Below are 18,864 nucleotides of genomic sequence, written 5' to 3'. Positions count from 1 at the left end.
GTTCGGCACTAAAACTTATTTCATCATTTAAAAAATGTTGCTATCTTTAAATGTATTTTTTTAAAAATCCCATTAGGAAAACTAAACAACTTTTTTAAAAAAAACCATATAGTACCTTTTTAATACGAATTTCATTAACAAATTCATTACTTTCCTACTAGATAAAACAAGTATGGGTGAATATATTGAGAGTTGAATCAAGTCAAATTTTAGTATATTCAAGTTAAGTGTCACTCAAATTTATGAAACTCTATATTAAGCTCTTATTGTAACAATCGAGCTTAAACTTGATCTCAAATTCAAACTTAATCGAATTTAAAATCTCGATTATTAAAGTTCAATAAGTGACACTTTTAGAATAAATAAAATAAACATTTCGTTATAATAACATGTATAAAAATTATTAAATGGATATGTATTATTATACTTGATCAACCTTCAAGTCAATTTTCTTTGGACCCAAATTCAACTCAAAAGTTTAGTTAAGTCATTCAAGCTTGACTCAATTACACTGATAATAATTTGAGCATTCAAAATTAAAATGTTCTAACAAATAATATAGAGAAAAACAAAAACTTGCCTACTGAAAAGTCTAAAATACAATCCTTCGTTTGTTTGAATATTAGGGCCTTTGCATAAAAGGTGCGGATTTCCTAATTTTTCATAAACTTTGATGTTGAAATTTGGATTTTGTATAATGCAGTACGCTATTAATAGCTAGTTTGGGAGGATGGAAATGAAAAGAAAAGAAAGGTTTTGAAGGGATAAGAAAGTTTTTCCATTGTTTAGGAGTTAAAATGAGAAGGAAAAGAAAAGAAGAAAGATTCCACCGCCCTCCATCTTTTGGAAAACTTTCCGCCCAATGTTGGGCGGAAAGGGAAGGAACGGATAGAAGTTTAAGTAAATTTTTTAATATGAACAAATTACCCTTAAAATCCTGATACAAAATATTTTAATACCCGATGAATCCCTCTCACATTTGTTTATAGAAAGGGAATATTTGTAAAATAATTTGTTTAAGTATCTTTTTCTTTCCTTTGCATTCAACTCCCAAACAAAAGAAAACTACTCACTTTCTTTTTTCTTTTAAAACTCCCAAACAAGAAACTTTGATCATTTCTTTTCTTTTCTAACTTATCATTTCTCTTCTTTTCTTTTCTATTCTAAACTCCCAAACTAGCTATAAGTTTTTTCCATAGCATAGGGGGAAGTTGTGAACAAATAATAGTTTAGGTGGGCATTTTGCAATTATCAGCAAAACGAAAAGGAAAAAGAAAAGAAAAGAGGGTTCTGAGGGATGCAGGATAAAGTTGGGTGTGGGTGTGAGCACAGAATCAACATATCAAACTTTACCCGCTTCAATTTTTAGGGCTTTTCAAATCAATTGTTTAAACCCTCGAAATAAAACTAATAAACCCTGCTCCAGAAAACACGCACAACACACTGTAGCAGAAAACTGCTTAACAGCAATAATGGCGAGCGATGCAGACATGGGTAGCTGGAATGATCTTCTCCACTCGTCCTCGAAGCTACTCGAACAAGCCGCTCCTTCCGCCCAGTTCCCTCCTCTTCAGGTTCTAATGATAACTAAACAAGAATCCATGTTTTCTTTTCACTTTCAATTTTGTCGTTAGTCATTCAATTTTGTAGCTGAGTTTGGAAAATAAACGGAAAAAATAAAGCTAGAATCTGTTTTTTGTGGGTTAAAATAAGTTTTGGTGGAATGCAGAGGAATTTGGACCAGTTAGAAGCATTGTCAAAGAAGCTCAAGGCAAAAACCCTAAGAACTGAAGCTCCTTCACAATCTATTGCCGCGACTAGGTATTTAAACTATTAAATTATGGATTGTTCTTAACATGCGGATTATTGGTTTTGAAACACGTGGTCTGAATTTAACTTTTCGTGTTTCTGGTATGGTTTGCATTTAATTCTTTTCGTGTTTCTGGTGTTGTTTGCATTGAATTTTAGGTTATTAGCGCGAGAGGGGATAAATGCAGAGCAACTTGCGCGCGATCTCAAGTCATTTGAGCTAAAGGTATAATTCCTTGTGAATACAAGATGGTTCTGATATTTAGTACGAGTAAAGGACAATGAAATACAGCGTGGTGTTTGATATTGCATATAGGACAAAGCTGTTGAAGAGCAAAATGGTTTATGTTTGTATCAGGAAAATTCTGTTAATTGTTATTGATGAGGTTTTGTAGGATAGTGAATTTGGGTAATGCATTTACAGTTTTAGTTCTGGCACTCGGATATATTCAAGTGAATTTCTAAGTAAGCTCAAGAAGTGAGAATAGATGCTGAGAGTATTGTAGTATCTGTTTAGGTTACTGGATATCTCCACACCTGTAGTGTGGTTCTTCTAGTATAAGTCAGGTCGATATATCTGGGGTTCCATTTTGGAGGATTTTGTGTCAGTCAAAGCGTTCATGTTGGGTTTTGCCTTTTGTATGACATCGTCCTTTTAGCTTCAGGTAGTAGTACCTTTTTGGCTCGTTCTGGGAAGATATAAGTGTACACATATTCGGCAGACTTCTAGTTTGGAGAATTATAGAGTCTGCTGACTTGTATGCTTCCTAATAAAAGAAATTGAAGGGCAACCTAATAACTTTGGCTTCAAAGTTTACAAGTGCTGTTTTACCATTTTAGGTATTCAGAATAACAATTCTCTGAGGAACTAATCCCCTCTTTATCATGCTTCTTTGCGCCACTAGTATTTTTAACTCCCTATTTCCCTTTGCTCATTCTATCCACCATAAGAAGCTTGCTTCAATCTTTTAGTTTCTGTCCATTAATGTTTTACTTGTTCTCATATATTTCCTTGTCTTTTTGCTAGACAACATATGAAGATGTTTTCCCCGCAGAAGCAACAACAGTTGAAGAATATTTACAACAGGCAAGTATTTAAATGGGTTTGAAAATACATAAACCATAGCAATTGCATGTGTTCTACTAAAAGCATTGTCAATGAGGTGCTATATATGCTTGAAATTATTGTGCACTATGGAGTAATGAATCTGATTCCTTTTGCATAATTAATGTAGTTCTGAATATGCGGAAGAAGGGATGGCTTGCTCGCATTTATGGGGAGGGATTGCATTACTATTTCTCCAATTTTTGCCATAAGTCGACTTGTCAATATCATTTCATAAGTATTGGACTACCAGGCACGGATATGGTAGTTTTGTTACTTTCCAATATGGAACTTTTCACCTTTTTATTTGCAACCTCAAGGCATAATGTAGATTGAAAAATACTACTGTTTACATCCATTTTCCAGTAGTATTGCTGGTAAAACTGATGTTAAGGGTGGGGGCAGTTGGCTTTTCTTTTTCTAAAATGTCTATGCACATCTATGCTGTTGTCATGTCTGCTAATGTACGAGAATTAAAGTGATTCCCTCAATATCTGGACTCTAATTTGAATCTTAATTATGCAGAATCTGATTTCAATGGGTATTTTATGTTTGCAAATATGCAATCGTCAAATTAATATTTGCATGATTTATGATAATATCTTTTTTCTACTGTCTTAGCACTATGTGGTGCTTTTATAAGTTTTTTTTTTTGTGGTTTCCTTTTGAGCCTGCATAAGCTAGGCTTCACTAGGGTTTTGGAGACCTTTATGTGAAGCTTGAAACTTGAATTTGGTTTTGAACTTTCATCTTAATTATCCTTGTTATTTGACTTAGCTTTCTTGTGAGTCAGCTTATGTTATGTTTAATAAATGTTCCTAGTACTATAGATATACTTCTATAATAGATATTGTAACGTTGTTGAGCTCAAAGTAGGCAGGATAATACCATTATCGACCGTTCAAAGTAATCATGTTATGCCTGTGGTTTGGGCTTGAGATTGAAGAGTTGCAACTAAATTGGAGTTTGAAGCAAATATGAATTGGCCTATGGATGGAGTTTTATTCTATTGCTTCTGAGCAGCTTTTTATAGCTTGTTAGGTGGGTCTAGCTTGAAAGATGTTGAGCTTAATCAGCCTCTAGTTGAAGTTTTGCACTGCTTACAAGTGGCTTCACACAGCTTGTTAACTTGGACAAGCTTTAGTTTAGGTGAACATCAGTTGAGCTTGACTTTGAGTATTTTGAGTGGCTTCACATTTGTGGACCTCTTTTCCCTCAGTTCCGTGATATCTTAGTTAGGTTTATGAGTGTTGTGCCTACTCCGGCCGATAATAAGTTTTCCCCATCAGAAACCTTCTTTATTGCTTAAGTATTCATGCATTCACATTGGACATCAAGTGGCAATGAACTGCAATCTCATGCATCAGTTCTCCCATTTCTAGCATTTGGTGTACTTTTTCTTGATGAATATGAGCTGATGATGTCACTTGATCATGCTACCTCTCGCTTTGTATTCTTCAGGTCCATGAGATGGCAATGGTGTCAGCTGTACAGGAAGCTCAGAAGGATAATCTTAGAAGTTTCAGCGACTACATGATGACAGTTTTGGAGGTGAATGCTCCTGCATGAGTATGCTTCATGATCTTTTTGCTATGTTACAATACTTTAGGCTGCTATATGGGTAAACAGTTAAAACTACTGTGGAGTAAAATGTAGGTGTTCAGCATGAAGATATGGTTGTTTGGAATTCTCTAGGAGGACCTTAGTCATTCATTTGGTGCTTGATAGTCTTGTTTGTTCCTGGTTTTTTATGTTTTTTGGAGCTTATCTTGACAGGAGGACTGGCAAAAAGAAAAACGAGACTTCCTCCAAAGTCTGGGTCGGATTTCGAGGTTGCCCAGAATCAATGTGATGGATTCAGGCACTGGTTCAGTTCGTCAAGGTCAAATAGTGACACTAACTTCCAGTCCTCATGTTTCATCTGGTCCATCTACCATGGAGCTTGCACCGTTGGCTAACAAGCCCATTGTTGAGAAAAAAGCTGCAGCCTATGGAGAAGTTGTGAAGGACCTCAACAGTGCCAGAGAGCGTGGTTCTTCTTTCAAGGTGAGTATTGATTCCTCTAACTCATTGCAACTTCAATTGTATGTGATATTTTCTTTCTCATTTAGCCATTGAAAGTTCTTTGGCTTCTCCAAAGCACATAAAGTGTCTCTCATTTTTAAGTATAGTTGTATAGAAAATCAAGTGTCCCACTTTATGATTAATTAATGCATTTTACATTATTAGCCTGCTACAGCTTTCAAGCTTGCATATGAGAGTTTAGGCATTGATACATCTGGAGGCAAATCAGTTGGCATGCAGAAAATGTGGAACCTTGTTTTGGTATGTTCATTATCACAAGCTTTTTGTTTAACTTTTACATTTTTTGCTCCAACCTATTTGGTTGCATTTTCTTTATCAAGTTTTAAGATGAAATGAAATAAGTTCATCTGTTTATAAATTGGATATTGTTCATGCCTTTGTGATTTATCTTGTACTTCCACATGTATGAGGTTTTTTGAATCAAGGCTTTTCTATTGTTCATTGATTGATTTGTCTGTAACTAACTGAATAACTGGACAGACACTGATGAATGAGGATTCAACTCCAAAACCAAATGTTTCAAGGAAACTATCATTGGTAATGGGAGCTAGACACCACCTTGAATGGGGGCATGAAAAATATGTCCTAGATACAATACAGAGTCATCCTGCACAGGTAATCCATTAATTTCTTGTTTTTTATGTTTCAGATATGTACTGATAGAGTGATCCTGTTATTATTTTTTTAGATTTGTTCTCGTTCTTCTAATCAGTTTATCATAGATTATATGTCATGTATTGGTAATTGACATAAAAGGTCAGCTCCTGCTAAAGTCTCGAGTTTTCTGCATGAGTCCCCCAAGTAAACTTTCAAGTGGATACTATTGTCTATGCCAGAAAACCAAATAAAAAACAACTGTGTTGTAAACGAGGTTAATTGTCCTCCCTAGAATGTACCTAGTACTTTGTCGTGCACTTGACATCCTGAGAAGTCCACATGCATACTGCCCAAATTCCTCGTTTTATGTATACATGTGTGGACACTTGGTAGGTCAAGTTTTTTATCAATCACAAATATAAGATCATGGAGCTTCGGTTTTAGATCATTATGGGATCTATCTGCTGTATCTATATTAGTTATCCTGCTTTGGCAGATATTTTTATGTTGGAGAAATTTGCATTCGATGGTTCACCTTATACTTGACTGCGTGTTTTGCATTTTACAAGAATGAAAAGGATCTTAATCCCATGAAAGCTCTCCTGGAGCTCGAGGAGCCAGGTTCTGAGCTTCCAATATAATTATAGTACTATTTGCTAGTTGGGTGGATGTTGCCTATGGAGTCAAAGCCTCTACGTGTTGCGAGCAGTTGTTGCCTTTAGATCAGAAACAGGGATTACAAGTGATCCAGTTGACAACTGATCTCTTGCAGTTTCATTCTATTATTTTTAGTGGTGGCTGCAGACAAGACATACTTGTGGCACTCCGTTTAGCATCTGAAGACTTTTTAGGCTTTAAATGTTTTGGGGTTTATTATGTCTACAAGTAACTGTAGTAGTATGCATAAATGCCGATTTTATTCTCAAGCTTATAGACTATCTTCATTGTAGGCTTCTCTTGGTGGAGCTGTTGATAATTTGCAGCGAATTCGAGCCTTCCTGAGGGTCTGTAACTTTTTCATTGTGTAATAATTAAGACTCCAAGTTGTAATATAACTGGCTTTCTTGCCCTTGAGAATATTCCCATGCTCAATAATTTAGTCTCTGCAGATTCGTTTAAGGGATTATGGTGTCCTTGACTTTGATGCGGATGATGCTCGTAGACAGCCTCCCATTGATACCACTTGGCAGCAGGTTTTTATTATGTTTTCTTGTTCTTCTAGATGTTGCTGAAAACCATGCGAGAAAGCATTTATTTTCCATGCAATCAAATGTGTGTGGTTCATTGCTGTTGGCAGACACAATTCTATCTGTAAGGCAGTTAACAGCTGTCTATGCAGTTTTTAATTTGTCTTTGTTCAAACAGGCATCACCTTCCCTTATTTTTGTTTTGCCCAGCAGTTCTCATGTAAACTACATGGAAAACAGGATAGCAATAAAGGAAAAAAAGAGATCGTACTTTGATTATGAGCTAGAATTTGTACAAGCACCAGAACTTTTGTGAAAATATATTATCTGTAGTTTTGCTACGGATCTTTCTTCAATTGTTATCATGCTGGATTTAAACATGGCTCAATTGTACATAGATGCCAGTTTGCTTAATCTCTAGTTATTCAGATACCTCTGTCTAAGCTATTTTATTTGTTCCCTGATTGTTCCCAAAGGAAGATGTAGAAATTTTTGGTGTCTGCATGAATTGTGCTTCAAGTTAAAAAAGTGATAACTAGAAGTAAATGGGAAAATTGTTTCTTCTCTTTGAACCCTTGCTTCACATACAGCATTATCTGCACCATTTTTGGTTTTTCTCATCTGTTAGCTGTTTTAAAACTGTTTGATGTGGTTATAGTATTCCAAATAACTAACCATATTGGGCATCTGTTCAAACAATTTCTCTCAGACCGCTTCTCTTGTTGTGTGTATGTACAGATATACTTTTGCTTGAGAACTGGGTACTATGATAAAGCGCAAGAAGTTGCCCAATCATCTCGTGTTGCACACCACTTTGCTCCTCTGGTATATTGTTTAATTGTTCATTGCTTCTGTAGTACTTGTTAATGGCTCATTTGTATTAATAATTGACTTATCCTGACAGCTCACTGAGTGGATTGCCTCTGGCAGTCTCGTATCGCCTAGGACTGTGGCTGCTGCCTCTGAAGAGTGTGAAAAATTGTTGAGGAGTGGTGATAGAGTTGGCCGAGCTTCATATGACAAGAAAAAATTAGTTCTGTATGCCATCATATCTGGTTCTCGCAGGCTGATAGACAGACTGCTTAGAGAGCAACCCACACTTTTCAATACCATAGAGGATTTCTTGTGGTTCAAGTTGTCTGCTATACATGAATGGTCTGATGGTTCATCTTCTGCTGTTCTTAATGAGGGATTCTCACCCTACACTTTGGAAGATTTACAGGCTTACCTAAATAAGTTTGAACCTTCATATTATACAAAGAATGGAAAGGATCCTCTGGTGTATCCATATGTTTTATTGTTGAGCATTCAGCTGCTTCCAGCAGTCCTTTATTTGTCCAAGGATATAGGAGATGAAGGATATGGCATTGATTCTGTCCACATAAATATAGTATTCGCTGACCATGAGGTCCTTTCTGAAGGTGCTGGGGCTGCTCAAAAATTTGGAGTGATGGATGCTTTTGCAGAGGCTTCTAGCATAATTAGGCAGTATGGATCTGCTTATCTACGGAACGGTGACCTGTCAATGGCACTAGAGTACTATGCACAGGCTGCTGCTGCAGTGGGTGGTGGTGAGCTTTCATGGACTGGAAGAGGTAGTATAGATCAGCAGCGGCAGAGGACCTTGATGTTGAAGCAACTTTTTACAGAACTTTTATTACATGATGGTGGTATTTATCTTCTGCTCGGACCAAGAGGTACTGGAGAAGAAGGTCAACTTGGCAGATTTTTCACTGATGGAAAGACAAGGCAACAGTTTCTGCTTGAGGCTGCGCGGCAGTGTCAGGATACTGGGCTGTATGACAAAGTAATACTTGTTTTCTTGCTTTCTTCTTTCACACTTAGTAAGCATTTTAGCGGGTTGTGCAGAACTCATTTGTCAAAATTTGGCCATGCACTGCTGTCTAAGATGGTGATCAGTAGATGGAGCAGATTAACTGTGTTATTTAGTTATCTTAGCACATTCAGAAAGTTCCATTGTGCTACAAATATACAAGTTTAGTCCAGTTGGTCTTAGAATTAAAAAGGGAAGTACTCGGTTTCATGCAATCCACAGTTTTTTTCCCCTCTTACATGTTGACACCGTGTTTCTAATCCCAGTTGCTTTTAGATTCTTGGTAGGTAATGGGACAGTATGGACTGATCATAGTGATGATGGTGCTAATTTTTCTTTTCAAATGGATGTGTAATCATCCAATTGAGAAATAATTATCTTTTTATTACTTCCATGGATTCCTCTTTCTTTGAATTTTTCTCAAATTTGGACATTGCCCAGTCTTTTTGGTTAAGTTTATTTTTGGGGTACATATCCTTTGCTGTGAGCTAGGATGACTTTTATGCATTCACGACCTTGGATAAGTAGAATATTTAAGACAAAAGGAAATAAATTATTCCAGTGGGCCACTGGGTTAAAATAGATATCTAATGTTGAACCTCTGTTCATGAGGTTCCTCTGTCAAAGGACCATGTATATTCCTCTCTGTTATTAACATAAGGGGGTGGCAATGTGGGAGGCAAGTATGATTCATTATCTCTTTGTATTCAGCTGGCATTCGGATGCCCTTAGACCGTCTCATGGCATTTCAGGTTAAACCCAGTAATGGCTTGGTTTAAGCTTCTTTTGAGTACCACTTTTCGTGATTATTCCTTTTTAATGTGCTCAAATTATTGTCTCTTATGTTGATTAGCTATTGCACTCAAGTGTAAAATTTTTCTATTTTCTTCTTTAGAATTTTCATACTTCATGTGATCGTTATGTAGCAGTATCATGAACACTTTACATGAGAGTTTTTGAGAAGTTTGTTCATCTTTTGTAATTGAATCTGTTCGAGGAAGGTCATTAGAGCAATGGGGCAATGCTTCGTCTTGGTCCTTGGAGATGACCTAGCATTTCCAGTCTCCATTATGTTGTATTTCTGCTTGATAGCTTCTCTGGAATTTTGCATGCTGTAGCTTTTTGGCTGCTATTAATTGATAATCACCTAATTTCTCTATGCTAGATATCCAAACGCACTTCTGCGTCAGACATTATAGTCGTTTTGGTTTTGCTAAAATCTGAAGAAACTTATTCTTTACCGACCAGAGTATTTGATTTCAGTCTTAAAATTAGGTCATGCAAAAGAATACCTGTTTGAAAGATTTGTGGAATTATTTGCCTCTGCTGTTTCCTGTAGCTTTTGCTTCTTTGGACCTATCATTACATGGATTCTCATTTACGGTTGTGATGTTTTATTTTTATTTATTTTTTGGTCAGCTATGCATTTATTGGTTTAATGCTTACGTTTCTCTGTCACACTTATTTTCCTTCAAACTCAGTCCATAGAGATTCAAAAGAGAGTTGGGGCATTCTCTGGAGCTCTGGAGACAGTCAACAAGTGCCTGTCTGAAGCAATTTGTGCCCTATCACTTGGTAGATTGGATGGTGAGAGCAGGACTTCTGGGCTCATTCATTCCGGAAATGATATTTTGGAGGCATTTAAGTATCATCCAGAGATCAGGTATTAGATAAGGCACCGGTCAGGGGATTCTTTTTGGAGTGATGTTATTTCTCCTGAAAATTTTGTCTGAGTACACACATTGTTAAGAATAACCGTGTTAAAGAAGCAAACTTTGTCATTAATTATGTTGTTTGAATACTTTGTTTTTGGAGTAATATAATTCTATAGAATATTTGCTTTGCAGTCCTCAGGAGCGAGAGAATGTTATGGAGCAGCAAACTGTGTTAAGACAGCTTGAGGCAATCTTGTGTGTTCATAAGCTTGCGAGGGTGGGACATTATTTAGATGCTTTGAGGGAGGTAGCAAAACTTCCATTTCTTCCTCTTGATCCCCGAGCACCGGATTTTGCCTCTGACGTATTTAATAATCTATCCCCTTATGTCCAAACTTGTGTGCCTGACCTTCTAAGAGTTGCTCTTCATTGTTTGGACAATGTCAAAGATACAGATGGTTCGCTTCGTGCCTTGAGAACGAAGGTATGTTTCTGATATTGATGTCTTGTTTTACTCCTGTAATCTGTCTCCTTTTGCTTTCAGTTTGTCGTGTATCTAAGATGAATTTTATATTTTGCTTTTGGACTTCCCTCCTTTCCTACATGGTTAGCATACTGACATATTCAGCTTGCAAGCAAGTTCACTTGCAATGTGCTTTGAAGTCTGTATAAATTTGTTCAGTGGAAAATACATGTAGTGAAAAGACATTGGTTTTAATTGGTTACCGATTGCTTGTTTGCCGCATTGTAGAAGTGGCTTCTAGATGACACCTGTAGGCAGATATGCATTGAATACCATACAGTGAGAAGTGCTAGTTTGATAATAATTTTTGGCTTTCTTGAATGCATTTGATCTACAATTTCACCCGGTGGATAATCAGGTTTTTCCAAATTGAATAATCAACTTATTTGTAGTCTGCTATATTCCTCCACTCTTTCTTGCAATGGAAAGGTAGCTAAGCGTGTTGTTAACTAAAATGTTTCCTGAACATAAAACTTAGAAATTTGAGCATTTTTTGATTGGGCATAACTGTGCTCTGGTGAATGTGAATTGGATGAGAATCTCCGCAAACTTGAAACATATAAGGCTGAAGTCGAAGTTATAAGGTGAGTCTGTTAAGCAGAGTCGCAGACACTTCTTAAAGGACACTTTCAACTTATAGAGATTCAATGAATTGTTTCATTTGGGGCGTTTATGCCTATGCAATTGTTTTCCGTTTTCCTTTTTATCACGTCAAAATTTATTACCTGATGGATTTTCTTTTTAATTATTATGCTGCAGATAGCAAACTTCCTTGCAAATAACGTGAACAGGAACTGGCCTAGTGACTTGTATGAAAAGGTTGCCCGAAGCTTGTAAATGACTGATTAGCAGTGATTTGAGCTGTCATTGAGGTTAGTCATACGCATGTAACTACTGTACAAAATGGTTTAAACAGGCTCCATGTTGAGATCGGTTGGAGCCATGTTGTTTGATGTGTTCTTTTAGGGCTAGAAACTTTGTTCTGGTGTAAGATGATATTAACCTCTCTTGTTTGCCTGTCCATTAATCATGATGTTAGATGTTAAGCATGTACCCTGTCATGTCCCCGAACTTTCATGCTGTTAAGCGCTTAAAGTGGCAAGAATTTTCATGATGATTATTAGTACGTTAGTTATGCTTGCGTGTCTGCAAAGGCACACACAGGTTAGGCCCCAGACATTTACAACCGCCAATCCGTGGCACTGCACTGGAAAAGATAGGTTTCTGGATGAAGTATTATTGCTCCATATTTATCACCTTTGGATGAACAGAAGATTAAGCCCCAGGCCCCCAGATGATGGGACGAGTGCTGATGCGAAGTGGATGCCTGGAGAATGATGGGAGTATTTGGTCACCCTCTTTGCAGCTTGAAATTCTTTCTAAACTTGCCTCTTCTTCGAGTTAGCGATCGCAAGTGATCTTTTAACCAAGAGTAAAACGGAAGGGGTTTCAAAAAATATTCTTGCTTCTCACTGCCAAATGATGTTTAATAGACCTCATCAGGTCTCTCGAGAAAATTTATCATTAGAGAAATGATACGAGGAAAAGTTGTTAAAATCCCAGAGGGGGTAATCCTAAAGCAAGTCGAAAGCTCAAAGGTCAATTTATAGCAAAGAAATCATTGGCCTGGAGGCTGGATCTGCCATATCTATGCTACTACATAGCTTCGAAACTACCCTGACTTTAAGGTCAAATGCCAGCTCGTGATGTTGTCAGATTAATAATTTTTTGTGAATTTTATTCAAATGCCAAGATTATTTTTAATTAGTTAACTCTATATATTTTTCTTGATCTTTCTAGGTCTATTAAGTATTAATTAATTGCTCTTCTTCTCTCTCTAATTCAGTTTTTTTCTATTCTCTAACTTTCCATCTTCTTCTTCTTCTTCCTCTCTCTCTCTCTCTCTTACATGCACTAATTAATCAATTATTCTCATGATTTACTAACTTGTCTTGGACTTTAATATTTTTCTCATACACTAAGTCCTTTGCTTCAATATGCTCTTATTTTTTCATTTTTTAAATTTTATTCAAAAGCTTCTTTTTTTTTTTTTGGCGAATACAAGGAATTTAACTCAAACTAACAATAGTTTAAAATAAAAATAATTCAAACAAAAATAGCCTTACTTTTCCTTCATATACATGGGATATACAAAGTCAAAGTAATGGAATTTAAACTTACTTTAATTTAGCTATTAGATAATATGAATATTTGGGACTTACATAATAAATATGAATATTTGACAGAAGACAAGACTTATATGACAAACATAAATACTTGATAGAAGCCAAGACTAACAAAACAAATATGAACATTAGTTGCACAAAGGCATGAAAACAAATAGTTGCATCTCAAAATAATTTTATATATACTAAAGCATTGAGTTATAATGACAAAATTTGTTGGAGTTAAATCACATTATTTTGTATTTGGAAAAAAAAAATCTTTTAAATAATTAGAACTAGTTCATCTCATTTCATCCAATCGTCTCCTTTTTCTCCTCAAAAGTGAATCTTAACGCATAAAAAACTTATCCCTGTTTCCATTCCGTTTGTTTCCCTCCCATTTCTTCAAAGCAAACTTAAGATTGAACGAACATAAACAATAAACTTGATAATTCAAAGTTCCAAATATTTATTAATAAGGTTCATCAATTTAGTAAGTGGTCTCGGCATTATCGGCCCAGCTTCTGTTTTTGGTGTGCTTATTTGATGCCCAAAACATTATTAACAAAACAATTAGGGATTAAGTTTTATGGTGGCATAGAGATGGAGATTATATTGTAAAAAAGACACTTTAAACGTAAACATGGAAAATATTGGGTTTGTTTTGATACATTATTTTTTTAAATAATATTTCATTTACATCATAAACACAATTTCCAACCTAACTTTTTATATTTTCAACCACCTTTTTATCTCACATACATCATATTACAAAAAGTGCTTCAATAATTATTCCAAATAATTTTTCAAATAATACTCTTTTTTTTAGGAAATTTAAAATTTTCATCAATCATGGTCTTTTTTCTCTCTGTTTACACCCTCTTTCGATAGGATAGCAACTTGAAATACAATTACTAGAACTAATACTTATCTTTCCCTCCACAAAAATCTATCCAAACACCCCCTTGCAAACACAAAAAAAAGGAAACCCTAATTTTCTTTCCTTTCCTTCCTATTCCTTCAAACCAAACGATTGATATAGTTCTAAAACTCAATATGGTACTTGAATTATTAAGAAAAGGGTAAATTACATATAACTCACCTGTGGTTTTGTCTACTACCCCATGACCCCCTAATGTTCAAAATATCCACTTCACCACAACAAATTTATGTAAAGTGAAAATTTGATAGAAACTAACCTATGTATTGTCATTAATTAAAATATCAATAGTGCCCTTATTTCAATGTTAAATTATTTGACGGCTTAACTACCTTGTATAAAATATGAGGGATTACATGGATAAATACACAAATTATAGGGGATAAAACGGATATTTATACAAATGATAAGAGGGTTACATAGAGATTAAGATTTTATTATGCGCACTTTTAGAGTGCATTTGGTATAAACGCTATAACTGATTATGTATTTTATTCATTTTTCACTTTATATAAAATTATAGGAGGATTAAGTGGTTGTATTGAAACATTTGGGGGATCACGTGACATTATGTAAAATCACATCATTATAAGTAATTTACCCAAAAGGAGGTAAAATCCCTCTTTTAACAAAAGAAATGAAAGGCAATTCAGATTTATATGTTTGGATTGTGGAACAAGCAAGCCCTTTTTTCATTGAAGAAAATTGTGGTTTGCAGAATTTGGAACCAATTTATAAACCGGGTATTAGTAAGTAGAGTTTCAATACAAGAGGATTACCTAAGGATAATAGGTTCTTCTTGTAAACCGGGTATTAGTAAGTAGAGTTTCAATACAAGAGGATTACCTAAGGATAATAGGTTCTTCTTGTAAACCGGGTATTAGTAAGTAGAGTTTCAATATAAAAGGATTACCTAAGGATAATAGGTTCTTCTAATAAGGGCACATGATAAGAGGTAGGTTTGGATATTAAATGTCCAAAAAAGTTTAATTTCTTTGCTAAATGCTCAACACGGACGGAAGGGGATGAGAGGGGCACAACTTTTAATGATTTCCAGAGTTTTTAACTTTTAATAACTTTTTTAGTAGAAAAGAGAAGAATTTGAATTTAGAACCTTCCTGTATCTCAATCTTAGCCACCACATAAGGTATCATTGGTCTTAACATGTTTTAACAATATTGAATTAAAATATTTTAAACGCGTTCAAGGTTTTCTTAAAGAGAGAAATGCAATTTTGACCCCCAAGTATTTGACGCATATAACAAAGTCTTAAGCATTTCATGTAGGCTATCAATTAATTTTGAAGCGAAACAAGTATTTTATAGAATTATTTGTATTATAGGAACATGAAGATAATTATTTTAAAACTTATCATTTGAATATTACGTTTTATTAGGAAGGAAAGACAAAAAAAGAAAAAAAGAAAAACTTTTTTTTTGGAAAAAATCCCTAAAGGTATTTTATACAAGTACTTGCACTTCATTAGTTATTATACTCATAATGTCTAATTAAAGTCATTTGAAGTCTACATCCATAACTATATATTGGAAGAATTTATGTAACAGTAGTTAGATTAAAGTTATGTATTAAAATTAGTATTTTCTCTTTTTCCACTAGTTATTAATTTTTCTTTTGAGCCACTAGTTATTAAAATTAGTATCCCCTTTTAGAGATATTTATAGGGATATAAGAATACATCTAGCACACATATATAATACAATTCACATTTCAGACCCAAAAACCTACCAAAATCAGTAAGCATAGAATATAGCAATGTATGTAACAATACTCTAGTAGGATGCATAAAATCATTCCACAAATAGGTGTCCTCGCCATTGGCAATTGCAGTTTTAATCAGAGGTCAAGCAAACTGTCTCAATTGCAATTGTATTCTTAAATCCCTATCAAAAAAAAAAAAAAACTTATTCTGCCAGTATCTTTCCTTTGCTTTCACTCCCATTCCTTTAAAGAAAAAAAAATCTGAATGAACATCAATAGAAAAAGTTTAATATTCAAAAGCTCCAAATATTATTAATAGGGTTGTCTGTTTGGTGCACTAGGGGCACCAAACAAGAAGCAGGCTTGCTATTATTGGTTTCATCTCTTTTTTTCCCCTTATCCAATGCCTTAAGGGAACCAAACAGGGAAAAAAAAAACTTATTAATAAAATGACTAGGGTTTAATTTTTATGGTGGCATGAAGATTGCATTGGGAAAAAGTTACTTTAATCATAAAAATAGAACAAATGAATTTTGTATCAAACTTTTAATTTTTCACCAATCACGATCCCCTATCTCTCTCTCCAACTTTTGCAACCTGAAACAAAAATAATTCTTTACCATTCCTTTCTATTGGTTTACTTTCCCTTCTTAAAGAATCTATCCAAACACAAAAAAACCCCTCTCTTTCCTTTTTTTTTTCCCCTTCTTTCCATCCTATTCTTTCAAAACAAACAATTAACATTATTTTAAACGTCAACATGATACTCGAATCAAAAAGGGAAACTGAAAAACAGCATATGTAGTAATAACAAGTTAAATAAAACTTCTCAATATCATCTTTGTTCCAGAAAGTAAAGTGCTTCACATATGTAGTAATAACAAGTTACAATGTGAGAGGACAAGGAAGTGTCAGTTCTTGAGTTTTCCTTGCATTTGAGGCTGAATCCATGTTGTGCCACAATAAGTTCCTTGCTTTGGCTCATAGCCGTAATACTCACTAAGATCGCAGGACTGTCGAGTCTTCAACGAGTAAGAAGAATAATAGTATCTACTGTTCCCATAAGTTTTAAAGACTATATTGTCTTCCCAGCCTGATGCTTCTTCAACTGCTATCGACAGCGACTGAGAGAAGTCGATAAAAATTGCTCCGCCGCCTAAGCTATCCAGAGCAATCCAGTCCATGAGAGACCAATCAAACCTGTAGATGTAACCCAACTGGATATCATGAATGCTGAATAATAAAAGCTGCCCTTTGTATTCAATCAGGATTTGTTTGTTTGATGCTAAATGATACAAACTTCGTTCTTTGACCAAACTCCAACATCGGCTGACAACATCAAATTTTGCTAACTTCCCTCCCCAGAAAACACAATATACTTCACCTTTTTCAGAACTGTAGACTATACTCTTTACTATATCCCCTGCCTGAGCAACAACTTGGGTTCGCCAGTTTTTCTCACCGAAAGTGTATGTTCCAATGTGTAGCTCTTGATTGACATGGTACGCGATGAAGACAACACAATCGGGAGAAGTAGGAATTCTTGAAAAAGCAGCTCTAACGTAACCAGTACAACTACTTAATGATGGTAGCAACATGAAATCATTAGAGAACGGATTATAAAAGAAAAAAGAGGTTCCATTCTTCCTAAGCCCCTTGAAGAAAAGCAGCCAGCCTTGTTCTGAAGCACACGGCCTTGCTTGGAAGACAAGGCTCATATCTTTTGACTTCCAATTGTCCTTCTTAACAGGATAAAGTTTTCTCGAATCTGGGTTGAATAACATCCCATCAAGTGTTAGTTTTTGACTGTTATTTTGGAAGCTCTTACGCCAATTGTACTGGAACATCCACCAGGGTAGTCTACTACTCGTTAATGGCTGAATTGTTAAGATTTTTGCTTGCCACTCCTTGCAAACTAGGATCGAATGAACTCGATCATATAAGCAAAGTTTCTGAATGATTGTTCGTAGGAGGTCTTCGTGAAGATCAGCCCAGGGCCTTGTTTCACCCTTCCGCTTCTTAATCTTCTCCGCCATGTTGATCTGTAACAAGGATGCTTTGGATTGTAAAGGTTTCTCTCTTTGAAAAAAATATATATATATGAAAAGCAGCTTAGTTTTACATGTCTAGATTGTGGAACAAGTAAAGCCCTAACTCATAGTAGAAGAAATTGGCAATTTATAGTAGTAAATTTGGAGCCAACCTGCAATATAGCAATTAGATGGCAGAGTTTGAGTATAGCTGGAATACCTCAGAGTAAAGAATGGGAATTTGTGGCGTGTTAGAAATCACCTTCCAAGAGAGGAACAGGTATTTAAATGGCAAGTCAAGTGGTAATATAGCAAAAATAGAAACTTGTTCCTATAGAAATTGAGACCGAGATTATTGGTAGGTTTTCGTCTTGAGCATCGTATCAATATATGATTAGTAAGATTAATTTTAACGAGGAAGTGAAATAATTAAGCTCAATCACTAGTTCTTATTTGACATAATGATCAAATTTGTATTTTGGGCATTACCAAAAGAATAGTAAATCACTATTTATCCCCTTTGGTTTTGAATTTTACCACACTACAAACTTCTATTGTCCAATATCATCCACTTAATTCCTCTTTTTTTTTTTCTAAAGTAAAAATTAAAAGAAGGATAGAAAACACCTCCAGTTCGGCAATTGACGAAACGTGAATAGGTGTGAAGTATGACATAGCATATGGCAATTTATTTGTAGTTGATAAGTGAATATTTTGTATATATTTTTGTGCAGTTTTGCACGAGCTTTTGTCATATTGTTAAAGGATCATAGTTGTACTTAAGCTCTTTTTGGTGCAAATTGCTTCAAGTGTCGTTTAGTGATCGGAACTTGCAAAATGAGTAGATTAATGCATAAACATATGATATTTTGTAGGTTATCGGAGTATGAAACATTTACATGTTATAAAGAAGAGGCAAGATGCTAGTTGGAGGACAACGGACAAGTGAAACAAGGAGCAAAGATTGAGTGAAAGAGAGAAGAATTTGAAGATGGAAACAGGGGAGATGGATCCGAGCTCGGATCCATTCTTGTCCCACATGATCTGATCCCTTGGTTAAACTTCTGGAGAAGTAGATCCGAGGGCCAAGCGATCCGAGCTCGGATCGATCTGAAGAAGGCCTCGGATCCTGCATAAAGAACAATGAAGAAAATGCTGAAAGGCACAGATCCGAGCTCGGATCATATTTTTACCCCTCGGATCTGGGCCTCGGAT

General features: G+C 35.3%; 2 protein-coding genes across 2 annotated transcripts; one reads left to right on the top strand and one right to left on the bottom strand.

Annotated features, from left to right (window-relative positions):
• Positions 1 to 1,358: 1,358 nt before the first annotated feature.
• On the top strand, positions 1,359 to 11,844 carry LOC113697183 (nuclear pore complex protein NUP93A-like). The gene is made up of 15 exons (XM_027216675.2): positions 1,359 to 1,574; positions 1,730 to 1,821; positions 1,969 to 2,035; positions 2,837 to 2,896; positions 4,376 to 4,465; positions 4,691 to 4,960; positions 5,144 to 5,239; positions 5,480 to 5,614; positions 6,547 to 6,600; positions 6,706 to 6,789; positions 7,522 to 7,608; positions 7,688 to 8,590; positions 10,099 to 10,280; positions 10,465 to 10,756; positions 11,555 to 11,844. The coding sequence occupies exons 1-15, from the start codon at positions 1,473 to 1,475 to the stop codon at positions 11,630 to 11,632; spliced, it is 2,592 nt and encodes an 863-aa protein (XP_027072476.1). The 5' UTR covers positions 1,359 to 1,472; the 3' UTR covers positions 11,633 to 11,844.
• A 4,686-nt stretch (positions 11,845 to 16,530) lies between these two features.
• LOC113696468 (F-box protein At3g56470-like) lies at positions 16,531 to 17,655 on the bottom strand. The gene has a single exon (XM_027215878.1). It carries the CDS (start codon positions 17,653 to 17,655, stop codon positions 16,531 to 16,533), a length of 1,125 nt encoding a protein of 374 aa, XP_027071679.1.
• Positions 17,656 to 18,864: the final 1,209 nt, after the last annotated feature.

The sequence above is a fragment of the Coffea arabica genome, chromosome 6e, assembly GCF_036785885.1.
Source record: "Coffea arabica cultivar ET-39 chromosome 6e, Coffea Arabica ET-39 HiFi, whole genome shotgun sequence".
Classification (NCBI taxonomy): domain Eukaryota; kingdom Viridiplantae; phylum Streptophyta; class Magnoliopsida; order Gentianales; family Rubiaceae; genus Coffea; species Coffea arabica.
Note: the sequence above shows the minus strand (reverse complement) of the source record. Positions and strands in the feature narration are given on the sequence as shown.

What these genes read in the sequence shown, in the direction of transcription:
- LOC113697183 (XM_027216675.2), top strand. Translation starts at nt 1,473, where the DNA reads ATGGCGAGCGATGCAGACATGGGTAGCTGGAATGATCTTCTCCACTCG. An exon ending in ACATGATGACAGTTTTGGAG is followed by an intron (nt 4,466 to 4,690) that starts GTGAATGCTCCT and finishes TTATCTTGACAG; the next exon opens with GAGGACTGGCAAAAAGAAAA. An exon ending in CACACCACTTTGCTCCTCTG is followed by an intron (nt 7,609 to 7,687) that starts GTATATTGTTTA and finishes TTATCCTGACAG; the next exon opens with CTCACTGAGTGGATTGCCTC.
- LOC113696468 (XM_027215878.1), bottom strand. Translation starts at nt 17,655, where the DNA reads ATGGCGGAGAAGATTAAGAAGCGGAAGGGTGAAACAAGGCCCTGGGCT.